General features: G+C 37.6%; 1 protein-coding gene across 4 annotated transcripts in view; it reads left to right on the top strand.

Annotated features, from left to right (window-relative positions):
- LOC126471409 (protein transport protein Sec16A) overlaps positions 1 to 12,207 on the top strand; it is a 241,503-nt gene that overhangs the window by 161,080 nt on the left and 68,216 nt on the right. For all 4 annotated transcript variants that reach the window (XM_050099541.1, XM_050099542.1, XM_050099540.1 and 1 more), the window contains one exon: positions 6,844 to 7,013. In XM_050099541.1, the coding sequence (XP_049955498.1) occupies positions 6,844 to 7,013 (170 nt within the window). The remainder of the gene's footprint in view (positions 1 to 6,843; positions 7,014 to 12,207) is intronic.

Genomic DNA, 12,207 nt, shown 5'->3' with positions numbered 1-12,207 from the left:
TGCGTAGTGTTACATATATTCGACGACAGAAGTTAGTTGTGGCGGCACCTACCAACATTTTTCAGAACTTCCGCTTACTTTGCACTCGATTCTAAGCCGCAGGCGGTTTTTTGGATTACAAAAACCGGAAAAAAAGTGCGGCTTAGATTCAAGTAAATACGGTAGCTAGTATAATGAAACACCTTGTAGATATATTTAATAAGTAAATTAAACTTGTAAAATGATTTTTGGCTGAGTAAATTACTAATACTATAGTCAACCTGTTCCTTTAAACAAATCTCTGGCGGGCTTAAATAGTTTTTCCTTAAATGGTATTTCCCTTGATTAGGGGTTTAATCTTAATATGTTAATGAAGTTATCCATAATCAGAATTTAGAAGTTTTTAGCCTAAATTGGTAGAATTAGTTAGTCACAAATGCACATGATACTAAAATGTAGACTTTCACGGCCGGAAATATCATGTCCATTATAATTATCCGAGCTGTTATGCCGTGGTCGGTTGATGAATTCTGTGTCGATTCCCAACGTTTCATCTCCGACTGCGGGAGACATCTTCAAGGGGGTCCGTAGCTCAGTAGCAAGCCAGTGGGTGTGTTGGACCTTCCATTGAGCTACGGACCGCCTTGAAGATGTCTCCCGCAGTCGGAGATGAAACGTTGGGAATCGACACAGAATTCATCAACCGACCACGGCATAACAGCCCGGATAATTATAATGGACAAATGCACATGACTTGGTCATAGCAAACTACAAAAAATATACATTATTTTGTGCTACACACGATTCATTAATTTAATAGGCATGCATTTTAAGTTTACATTAAAATCACCAGTTGCTATCTAGATTTAAAGGCAGTATCTGGAATGAAGAATAAATTGTTTATATTATTAAGATAATGCAATAGACAAATACAGTTACATGAAAAGGAAAAAATCCTTAAATATATAATTTATTTCATGAATAAAAAACTATAAAAATGTGTAGTTTGCTATTTCCTGCCAGCATAACATACTGAGAGGAATTGTCACTGTAGCTGGTTGGTATTTGCTAAAACCAACTCATCTACACTTACCAATGAAAAACACTTTCTAACAGCTGCAGCAAAAGGCAGCTGAATCACCATCATCCTCTCCTCCTCTCCCCCTTCTTCATCTTCCCATCATTTACCAACTGTGCTTGGTTCTTTATTAGAACACCACAAAAGTCAGGCTGTCTGTCATCACAACAGTGTCTTGAAATGTCATACATGCTGAAGTATGTGTGACAGCATTCAGGGAAATTACCTCCATGACATTTTCCTACCATGTAATAACATGGCAACTGACACTGAGCCGCAGCCAGCAGGTTTCAAAACATTACAGGTAGCAGCAAACATGTGCATAGCCTGCAAAATATCCACTCTTGTTACTTCTTTTCTTTCCATGAATGAAACTGACCTTTGCACAACAGCCAGTCTATATTTAGCTCCCACAGGATGAATTATGTCCAGGAGGCTGCAGGTAACATATACAGTTAACAGGTAGAAACACATCAACATTCCAAAGGAATGTCGCAACCTTTGGGTGTGCACGACATCTGTCTGTAATAAGAATTATCTTCCTTCCTGCTCCACCCATCTCAGCATCTACACTCCTAAGAAATGTCATACAAATTTCAACTGTCATCCAGGCATTGCAGTAAAATTGTATGTGCACAGTATTGCTTATATATTTTTAGATCACCTGAGAGTTTAAAATTTTTCCTTGTTAATGCTGGAAACATTTAACTGCCATCACTGTTAACATACAACCTCCATGACATTTTTCTACTGAATGGACTAGGAATATTTTTTTTACGTTAATAAATTATAGATCATATCAGTTCCGTCAGCATGGAAAATGTTCCTGGATACACATTCATTGTCAGACATGGCAACACATTCATCTTCCAATGTTCAGTACTTTCAAAGTCAATTACCTCACATTCTCGAATTAAATTTTTGTTTAACCAGTCAGTTTGTTACATGTGATGTCATGTCTGAGTGACTACTCCAAGATTACTGCTTATTTCAAACAGGCTGTCCACCTGCCCAAGAGACTAGACTTCACCGATGATAAATGAACAGTTGTCACTGTAATTGTACAATTTCCCCAATCACCTGTAACCTGAACTTAATGTTACCAAACTCTCCATTATTAACGGACCTTCCGTTTTTTTGCCCAAATTTTCTTCTGCTCCGTATTTTTTTACCTGGAGTGAATAATTCTCCGTTTTTGTGTGTAAGTCAATTATAAACTACATTTCATGGAATAAATATAATCTTAAAACTTATCTTCTTGAAAATATGACTTTATCATAGTTTCTTCTGTAATGTTGAATTTTGTGAATGCTGGCAATGCGTGAGCTTCCAAACTGTGGCAACAACCAGCAATACTAACTTACACTGCTTTCTCCAGCATCTGAAAACTAATTCACGCATGGTTCAGAATGTGCTCCTGATGCATTAGCCTTCACTAGAAAATTAGTTTAAAGTTAAGAATGTCTGAAAATGATTAGTATGTTGTTTTGTGTTCTTTATATTTTATACACTCTAATAAATATATGGAAGGGCCATGTAACTTTTTGTGATTTTGTTATAAACAAATAAGTGGCCACTCTTTTTATTTTACGACATCTGGCAACTGCACCTAATCTCAACCTGGAATTGTGGCTGTAGAATGTGTTTCTTACTCCAGTTGTGTGGAGAAAAAGCTCTCCTTTTTCTGTTCTCCTAGCTGCACGTTTAAAGGCGCCGTGTCACTGATTGCACAGTCCCTCCCGCCAGAGGTTTGAGTTCTCCCCTGGGCATGGGTGTGTGTGTCATTCTTAGCATAAGTTAGTTTAAGTACTGTGAGAGTCTAGGGACCAATGACCTCAACAGTTTGGTCCCTTAAGAATTCACACACATTTGAACATTTTCTGTTCTCCATTGTAACTTTATTGTCCCACACAAACTGCACAGAATGCCAGCTTTCAGGGAACTGGCAAGGAAACTTAGTATAACCTACACACCATCAGTTCAGAAAACTGTCCGAATTTTGACATGAGGGGATAATGGTTCGTTTAAACTGGATGTGTGTAGGCCATTTGGAAGGTTGAAACATGAATGTTCTTACTTTTTCAAATACAAAAGACAGAGTTCCAGGATTCAAGAATGCCTTCTTATTTTTCAGTATATCCTGCAGAAAAAAAGACGGTTTCAAATTATATTTCTTTCACCTGTTGAAGAGTTTAATGTTCAGATAGTCCTCTTCATTAGAATAATGGTCAGCTTCTGCCGATTCTCAAAGCTTTTTTTTATGTTGCTAGCAATAACTACAGTAAACTTCCATTGTAGTATTTAACACTTTGACGATCAGTACAGAGTAATCAGTTTGCACACTAGAACTGAAGGGCAATGTTTTCTGTGATGACATATCATCTGAACTGTGTGTGTGGGAATTGGCACTTGTTCAAAATTATCTACCTAAAACTGTGATGTAGAAAACGAAGAAGAAGAAGAAGAAGAAGAAGAAGAAGAAGATCACTCCATAAAGTGTTTGACACACACTAAAGTAACGTAGCTCCTATATACAAGCATTTAAATACTTACTGGTCTATTTTGACAAGAATCAGCTGTGAGCAATAAGAATAGATTGATAGTTATTGACATTTTCTCTGTGAACAGTTTAACACAACTCATTCAAAAATGTTAAGACTCTCATTATGAATAGATTTCAGTTTAGAAACTAATACTTATTCCTTAAAAGTGAACTTTTCCTTAAAAAAGGATCATTAAAACCAAATCCGAGTAACATCTTTCTTTTGGCAATTTCACTGGAACCAACAGAAATATTAATTAAAAGTGGGTTCATTAATATGGAATTTTACAGTAATATTGAAATAATTTTTTATGACAGTACTGCCTGGAGAAGTAGTTGCATTTTTTGCAGTTATTTGTGATCGCAGTTAGACATAGATGGAGTTTATTTGTAGTGAGGAATGGCAAAAAAAAAGAGTGAAAATTATTTATATGAGAGATGAGCATTAATTTTCTTCTGTGTTGTATTTCTTGAAGCTGTCAGTAAACTAGAAGCAACTTTTAAAACTGAAGTGAGTTGCTTCTCCAAGAAACATTACCAACTGTAGACTAATGTTGAGATAATCCTTCTAACTTGCCAAAGTAAATTCCTTTGACCACCTTTGTATGAGCCTGTGCTATAGCTTATTATCTTGATTTTGAGAATTCATTATATTTAACTTTTTTGATTCAACTGACCTCTCCAAGAAATGTTAACATACTTCGAGTACCACATTCAAAATACTGATTTTGCCTTCTTAAGTAGCAGCTATTCAGTTAGGCATTTTTTAACATAGTATTGCATAGACTTTTGCACATTTGTCTTAACACTGCTGAAAAATTTGACATAAAGCACTATCACAGCATTGTATAGTACTCAAATATAGAATATCCTGTCAGTAAATGGCAGCTGTACTAGTGTGTTCCCAGTGACAATGGTGGCAAAGAAGACTACCATCTTATTATAGAAAACAAGTGACATAGCTCAGCTTCATGCTGGTAACACTAACAAGGGGAGGCCACCAATTGTGAAATTCAGATTCGATTCATACTGCGCATAATAAAAGCTCATGGTCAGAGGTGTAATGTGGCAAAGCACCAAGATGCACTTCTCAGCCGTTGTCGAGAAAATCGACAGTTAAAAGAAACCGTTGTGGTGAAATACTCTCTACGATTCATAGTTTTCCACAGCGTCGTGGCGCAGCGGTAAGCGCTTGGGTTCGTAATCCGAAGGTCGCCGGATCGAATCTCGCGCCATGCAATTTTTTTTATTATTAGTTTTTTGTAATTCATATATATATAAAACTATTAATGAATTGCTTATGCATGTTGGTGAAGGCGGATCGCTCTCCAATTGTACCGCCTCCATTTTTCCATTTGTTTAACAGGGTGTACCAAAGCTCTCACGTCCGCACTGATTTTCAACGATGTTCGATGTTATAAGTTGCGCTAGGGACCGCATCTACCTTCTTTCGAAGTTAGCAGGCAACTACGCTGTTATGCGGCGGCTCGTTTCGGCCCATTCAACATCTGTCCTTCGAGTGTAACGAGCGAGTAACAGAGTTTATATTTCATACCTGCCACAGCGAATTTGTGTTCGTGGGGTCTCTTATTCTAATTCGAACGTTTGACTTACGCTATACGTATTCGTTTCGGAATATCGTTTCTACATCTTCCGTTAACTATACGTCGTTGACATTATGAAGACAATAACATTTGTGAAATACAACTTTGTTTGCAGAAAACATAATGATGTTCGAAGTAGCCAGTTTTTCCACGACAAACGACTTTCAACAACTTATTATATGCATGATTGTTGCAACTGATATATATATATATACACACACACACATGAATTACAAAAAAGAAATACTAAAAAAAATTGCATGGTGTGAGATTCTATCCGCCGACCTTCGGATTACGAACCCAAGCGCTTACCGCTACGCCCCAGCGCTGTGGAAAATTATTAATCGTAGAGAGTATTTCACCGCAACGGTTTCTTTTAACCGTCGATTTTCTCGACAACGGCTGAGAAGTGCATCTTGGTGCTTTGCCACATTACACCTCTGGCCATGAGCTTTTATTATGCGCAGTACGAATAGATTCTGAATTTCACAATTAGCGGCCTCCCCTTGTAAGTAGCTACAGCCTGATGACTTATCTGGTGTAGTGGTAATTTTGTTTACAGACAGATGCGCAGAATTGCATTTAAAATTTGGAGAACAACAATTAGCAACTGAATATTGTCAGTTTCATATAATTTAAACAACTTAAGCAACACATGTCAGCAAAGTTCTCAGGAGACAAGAACATTTTCTGTTACATATCTAATTATGGCAATGATGAGAGGTACAAGTTACCACACTGTCTAGTCTGCTCAACTACAGTGCGAGTTCCGTGCGAGTGATAGCCACTTTTTAGTTACCCAACTGTAGCACCAGTACGCCGTGGTCCGCCCGACCACAGTGGAGTTCAGTGCAAGCTATGGTCCCTTCCTGGCCGAGTGACTACAGCACCATTCCAGCACAAGCAGACTTTTCTGTGTGACTGTTCCCTGTATTTCCCTTCACACATCTTAAACATAAATTCTGTACCAAAAAATCTGTTCTCACCTGCTTAATATGTTATGCATCCCAATGTGCGCTGCAGCTGGGCAGTTTTAGGATGATGGGGACTTCAATTTGTTATAGTTCAGCCAATTTTTATGAAATATTTGTAAATTATATATAAAAATGTTCCTTGTAAATCAGTCTATCTATTAGTGAAAATCATATCAAAATCCTTACTGTAGGTGCTAAAATTAGCCCAAACACAGAGACAGAAACTGTCGGAGACTTTAATTTATATATGTATAGGTAAATGAGGCCAGTGACAGTCAAATAGGTATGGTTCACTACACTAATGGGTGCAGATTTTCAGCAGTAGAAGTGAAATCTTTCCATGCTTTTTTGTAAACCAGTTTCCTCAGTAATGAATGTCTTGTTCAATTTATAATCATTTCACAAGTATGTAGGCCCTACAGTATTTTTTGGAGTCAGCTATCACTCAACAGTACCCTGACAGCCTTTGAATGGCTTTACTGAAAATTTCTACACTCAAAGTGAGCAATAAAAAAAAACACTGTAGAAATGCAAACCCCAGGAATGTATTCATTGCTGTTTTTTTGTAATTATTGTTTCTCGTTATTTATTCACACTTAATTCACTGTAAATTCATCCACTGAATAATCTGTAATTTTAAACAAATTTTTCCCTAATTATTTGCAGAATGGGCAATGAAGCATGGTCTCTGGGGACATGCTTTATTCCTTGCCTCAAAAATGGATAAGCGAACACATGCTCAGGTCATGATGAGATTTGCCAATGGTCTGAAGATGAATGATCCTTTACAGACATTATATCAGCTCATGTCTGGTCGTCAACCCGCTGCTGTTACAGTAAGTATTAATAAACTTTGTACACAAATATTAACAATTTCTATGAAACTAATTGATTTCAAACAGTTTCAATAGATAACTGTATCCAGGTATTTGAATTATGTTTCTTATGAGATGAAGTGCCTCTCGGAAGGACCAGACTATTCTAATGTCCTGTTGAAATTTCCCCTTCTTGTTATTTTCTTAGTCCTAGCCGGATAGAAATTTTTCTACAGTCTCCTTTACCATCAGACAGTTGTGTGTGTTTTCTAATTATGTTATGAAAATAAGTCCTCATATTACATTAAGGACTAAGTGGCTATTTTTGTTGGATATTCTCCACTGCATGTGTTTGTTTTTAACCTTTGATTTCATGCAGGAGCATATTTCATACAACTTCTATGAGATGAACATAGAATGTACATCCATGTGCAAAATTTGAGTATTTACTTTTAGCTCCATAGATACCTACAGATAAAATATAAAATATAAAAAAATATAAAAAAAAATATAAAAAATAAAAGAGGATATAAAATGTAGGCTGGCAATGGCAAGGAAAGCGTTTCTGAAGAAGAGAAATTTGTTAACATCCAGTATTGATTTAAGTGTCAGGAAGTCATTTCTGAAAGTATTCGTATGGAGTGTAGCCATGTATGGAAGTGAAACATGGACGATAAATAGTTTGGACAAGAAGAGAATAGAAGCTTTCGAAATGTGGTGCTACAGAAGAATGCTGAAGATTAGATGGGTAGATCACATAACTAATGAGGAAGTATTGAATAGGATTGGGGAGAAGAGAAGTTTGTGGCACAACTTGACCAGAAGAAGGGATCGGTTGGTAGGACATGTTCTGAGGCATCAAGGGATCACCAATTTAGTATTGGAGGGCAGCGTGGAGGGTAAAAATCGTAGAGGGAGACCAAGGGATGAATACACTAAGCAGATTCAGAAGGATGTAGGTTGCAGTAGGTACTGGGAGATGAAGAAGCTTGCACAGGATAGAGTAGCATGGAGAGCTGCATCAAACCAGTCTCAGGACTGAAGACCACAACAACAACAACAACACCTACAGATATGTAAACTGTGCTGTATGTTCCAGCTGTTAATGTTGTCAATACAGCCACAAAGTTTTTCTTAGTTGATATGTCATATAGAATGGTCTCGGTGATTGTCACATCAAATTGGTGTAGACTTAGTTGATTGGCAATATTCTCCACTGTCATCAGAAAACCAACTGATTCACAATAAGATGGCAGTGGTCTATAGGTGTTAACTTAGTTGTGCACCCCTATTTGCAACTTCAGACAACATCAGGGGCCGCAGCGAAATATCATCTCCAGCGACACTGTTCTCACCACTGTGTAAAATATATGGTTTCTGCTTATCTGTAATCTCTTTGTATAAAATACCTGCTTCCGCACATTGCTTTTTGTATATCCATGTATAAAACTATTGTTCAATAAAGGGATTAAAGTGTCTTGTGAAAGGAAAAGGAAATTTTATCTATTGGCATGAATAAGCAAAGATCGTGCTGGAGTTGCACGCTACAAAAAGTACTCATAATTATTAAGAAAAGTTATTAAAAAGTCAAGAAACATGCACATTATGCTATAAATCAGTAATTCTGGTAACAGACTTAAATCTGCGTGGAATGCAGTGAAATGAGTGAGAGTACAACAGGCCACCGAACAGGATAACATCACTATTTATTTAAATGGAAGGGCTATAAATGATCAGTCACAGGTAGCAGATATGTTTAATAATCATTTTTTGAATGTAGTAGAAAATATAGGGACAAACAGTTCAAGAGAAAAATCGAAGCTGTATGGTATGTTGAAAAAGCAAGTTATGTAAAATTCTGTCATATGGATGTCCCACCCATTTCTCCTTCTGAAATTAAGAAAATTATATTTTCACTCAAAAATAAAAGTTCATCTGGAATTTCCAAAAGAGTACTAAAGATGTGTTCACATCTTTCCTGAAATATGTAATGCATCATTAAGTCCAGAAAGATTGGTATATACCATTATTAAACACATCTATAAGAAAAATTATGGAAGAGATTTCAATAACTACTGACCTGTTTCACTGTTGACATAATTTTCCAAAATTTTTTAGAGGGTAATGTATTCTAGAGCAGCATTCCAGCTGAACAACAGTAATATCTTCAGTAAATCACAGTTCTGATTTCAGAAAAATTGCTCTGTTTTAGAATATCATTTACACATCCACTCACCAAATTTTACAAGCATTAACAAACAAAATAGGGCTGGTTGATATTTTCTATGAATTATCTAAGGCATTTGACAATGTAAATTAGAATATTCCCTTGGATAAACTTGAGGTTTTATGGAATTGATGGTATACCCAACCTGTGGGTGATGCCATATCTAACCAGAAAGTTGTGCTTGGTTCAAATTCAACCAATGTAAGCAAGGGAGATTCTTCTGACTGGGGAGAAATCACTTATGGGGTTCTCCAGGTCTCAATCTTAGGTCCCCTATTGTTTCTCGTATATGTAACGACCTACCTAATGTACAAGCAGCAGAATTATTTATTTTTACAGATGACATTAGTATTGTAATCAGTGTAAACATTTATACAGCAGCAGAAGAAATGGTAAATAATGTTCTTAAAAGTATAATATTATTGAATGGTTTTGTGTGACTGGTGTCACTCTGTTTCAAAGATACACAGCGTATTCAGTTCTGCACATCTGAAACGACTTAGTTCAACCACATTTATACTTCAAACCGTTGCAAATCTTAGGGGAGAGACAAATCAGTAAGTACACATATTTTGTGTATTTTCATTCAACAGTGTCATGTGAAATAGTGTTCTGGATAACTCAGTTTTAAGAAAGAAAGTCTCCATAGCACAAAAACGTGTTGTAAGATTAATATTGGTACTTGCCCATGATCATCTTGTAGATGTCTCTTTAAGGAGTTGGACATTTTGACTAGTGCTTCATAGTATATTTATTCCTTAATGAAATTTGTTTTAAATATTATGCTGCAGTTCAAAATGAACAGTGATGTACATAATTGCAATACCAGAAGAAAAAATGGCATTCATTACTCCACCTTAAGGCTGTCTTTAGCACAAAAAGTGGTTCACAATTGTGCTACCAAAAATTTTAATCACTTAATAAATGATATAAAGTGTCTGACAGGGGGTAAAACTAAATTTGAAAACAAACTGAAAAATCTTGTCCTTGACAACTCCTTCTGTACTGTAGAAAAAGGTATATTTTTGTAATGTGTAAAAAGAGGTGGGTGGAGATTACTAGTTCACATCTGTGATCAAAAAAAAGAAAAAACTACTTGTAAATGGTAAATGCAAACAGAATAAATAACTCGCTGTTAAAATTGTTAAGGAACATTCTAATATCTGTGGCCTCTTTATTGCCCTGTTCCAGTAATTTGGTAATTTGAAGTATGGACTTCAATCAGTCTTAACCCCAAAATCATCTTGTGGCAAATATCTCTAACAGTGAATATTACAAAAGTCTTGGACTCCAAGGCTTTGTATATTCTTCACAAGCACATCTCTGAATTTCTTAGTTAACTATATTTTTCTTGAAACACTAACACTATTTCTATTGATATGATGAAAAATTCAGTTTGCAGGTAAGTATATACTTTATGGGATATGGATAATGGAAGGAGTAACTTAGCTTATTGTTCAGTTGCCAACAGGCATATAAACAAGACAGAAAGCAATGCTAGCTTCCAGACAAATCATTCTTTAGCCATAGTACACTACATATACACCCGCATGGCTACACGATTTTAGAACTGCAGTTTGACTTAAAAAGGTTGGTGTCAGGTGTGGTGGGTGAGGAGAGAAATGGGTTGGGAGTGATAGCAAGGATTGGAAAGAGTGGCTGATGGCTGGGAGGGAGAGGCAGTAGGTGTACATGATAGAAATGTGGTGCTGATGAGCTAATTCTGCTCACAGGCTGAGGGAGTTGTACACAACGCACAGTGACCTGGGGGAGTGGATTGAGGAGATGACACAGAACAGAGGAAATGGTGACCACACAGAGGAATATGAGAGTGCTGGGTAAATGAATTTAGGGGCATGAATGAATGTGGGTGTGGGGCAGGGGCTAACAGAACTTGAGGCGAGGAAGACTACGGGATCAGAGGATGTGTAGCGATGGCGGAGAATCTGGCATGTCATGAGGGACGTCTCAGCTGTCATATTTTTAGCCCATCGGCTCTACTGCTGAGGCACGTCCTAGTGTACCTGATGCGGTTGATCCGCTGTCACATCAGGGTGAGTGGCAGTTGTTAACACTTATGGGTAGCTCGAGGTGTAGGGCCAATGTGGAGGCTAGCTGTCTGGCCTCGCCTATTTGCCCTGTGAGTGAACAGGTGGCCATTCCTTCAGCAGGGTCTGAGCAGGCATATGGGGGCAGCAATTTGCTAGCTACTGGGAGTTCCAATGTTCAACACATTATGGAACCCCTTAGGAAGGTAATGTTCAGGGCTGGAAAGAAAACCAATGTGCACTTGGTATATCTGCCGAGGGTCCTCATCAGAGGTGTGGAGGCAGCCTCGCCTACAACTGTTGAGTGTGAAAGGTGTAGTCATTTGCAAATTGTGGCTCATGTTGGCACCAACGGTGCCTGTTGCATTGCTTCTGTGACCATCCTCAATTCTTGCATGTGGCTGGAGGAGGTGGTGAAGGCTGCTGGTCTTGCACTTGAGTTTTAAGCAGTGCTCGCAATTTGCAGAATTGTTCCTCGAGTTGATCAAGGTCCTTTGCTTTGGAATTGAGTAGAGGCTCTCAACGAAAGACTTTGTCAACTCAGAGACAGTCCTGGCTGCAGATTTCTGGACCTATGTTATTGATGGGTAATTTTAGGACTCCCCTTGGTATGTCAGGGGTGCACTACACAAGGGAAGTAGCTACTTGGTTGGCAGAGTACTTATGGAATGCACATGTGTGTTTTTTTTTTAAGGCTAGGCAGTAGTTTAAGGTGGTCTGAACACTCACCAGCCAATTTGCAAATAGGGAAATCATCCCATGTTCGTAGCAAAGACACTTTGACAGTCAAACTTTTATCAGTAAATTGGCAAAGTATTTGTAACATAGTTTCTGAATTTACTGCCCTCCAGGGAAGTTCTCGCACTCAGACTATCCTTGGGCCCAAGAGCTGACTGAAACCAAAAGGAGAAATCTCGAAGATATTTAGCGAGTCATGGAA

This window comes from Schistocerca serialis, chromosome 3 (assembly GCF_023864345.2).
Source record: "Schistocerca serialis cubense isolate TAMUIC-IGC-003099 chromosome 3, iqSchSeri2.2, whole genome shotgun sequence".
Classification (NCBI taxonomy): Eukaryota; Metazoa; Arthropoda; class Insecta; order Orthoptera; family Acrididae; genus Schistocerca; species Schistocerca serialis.
The sequence above is the reverse complement of the archived record's forward strand: the minus strand, read 5'-3'. Positions and strand labels throughout refer to the sequence as shown.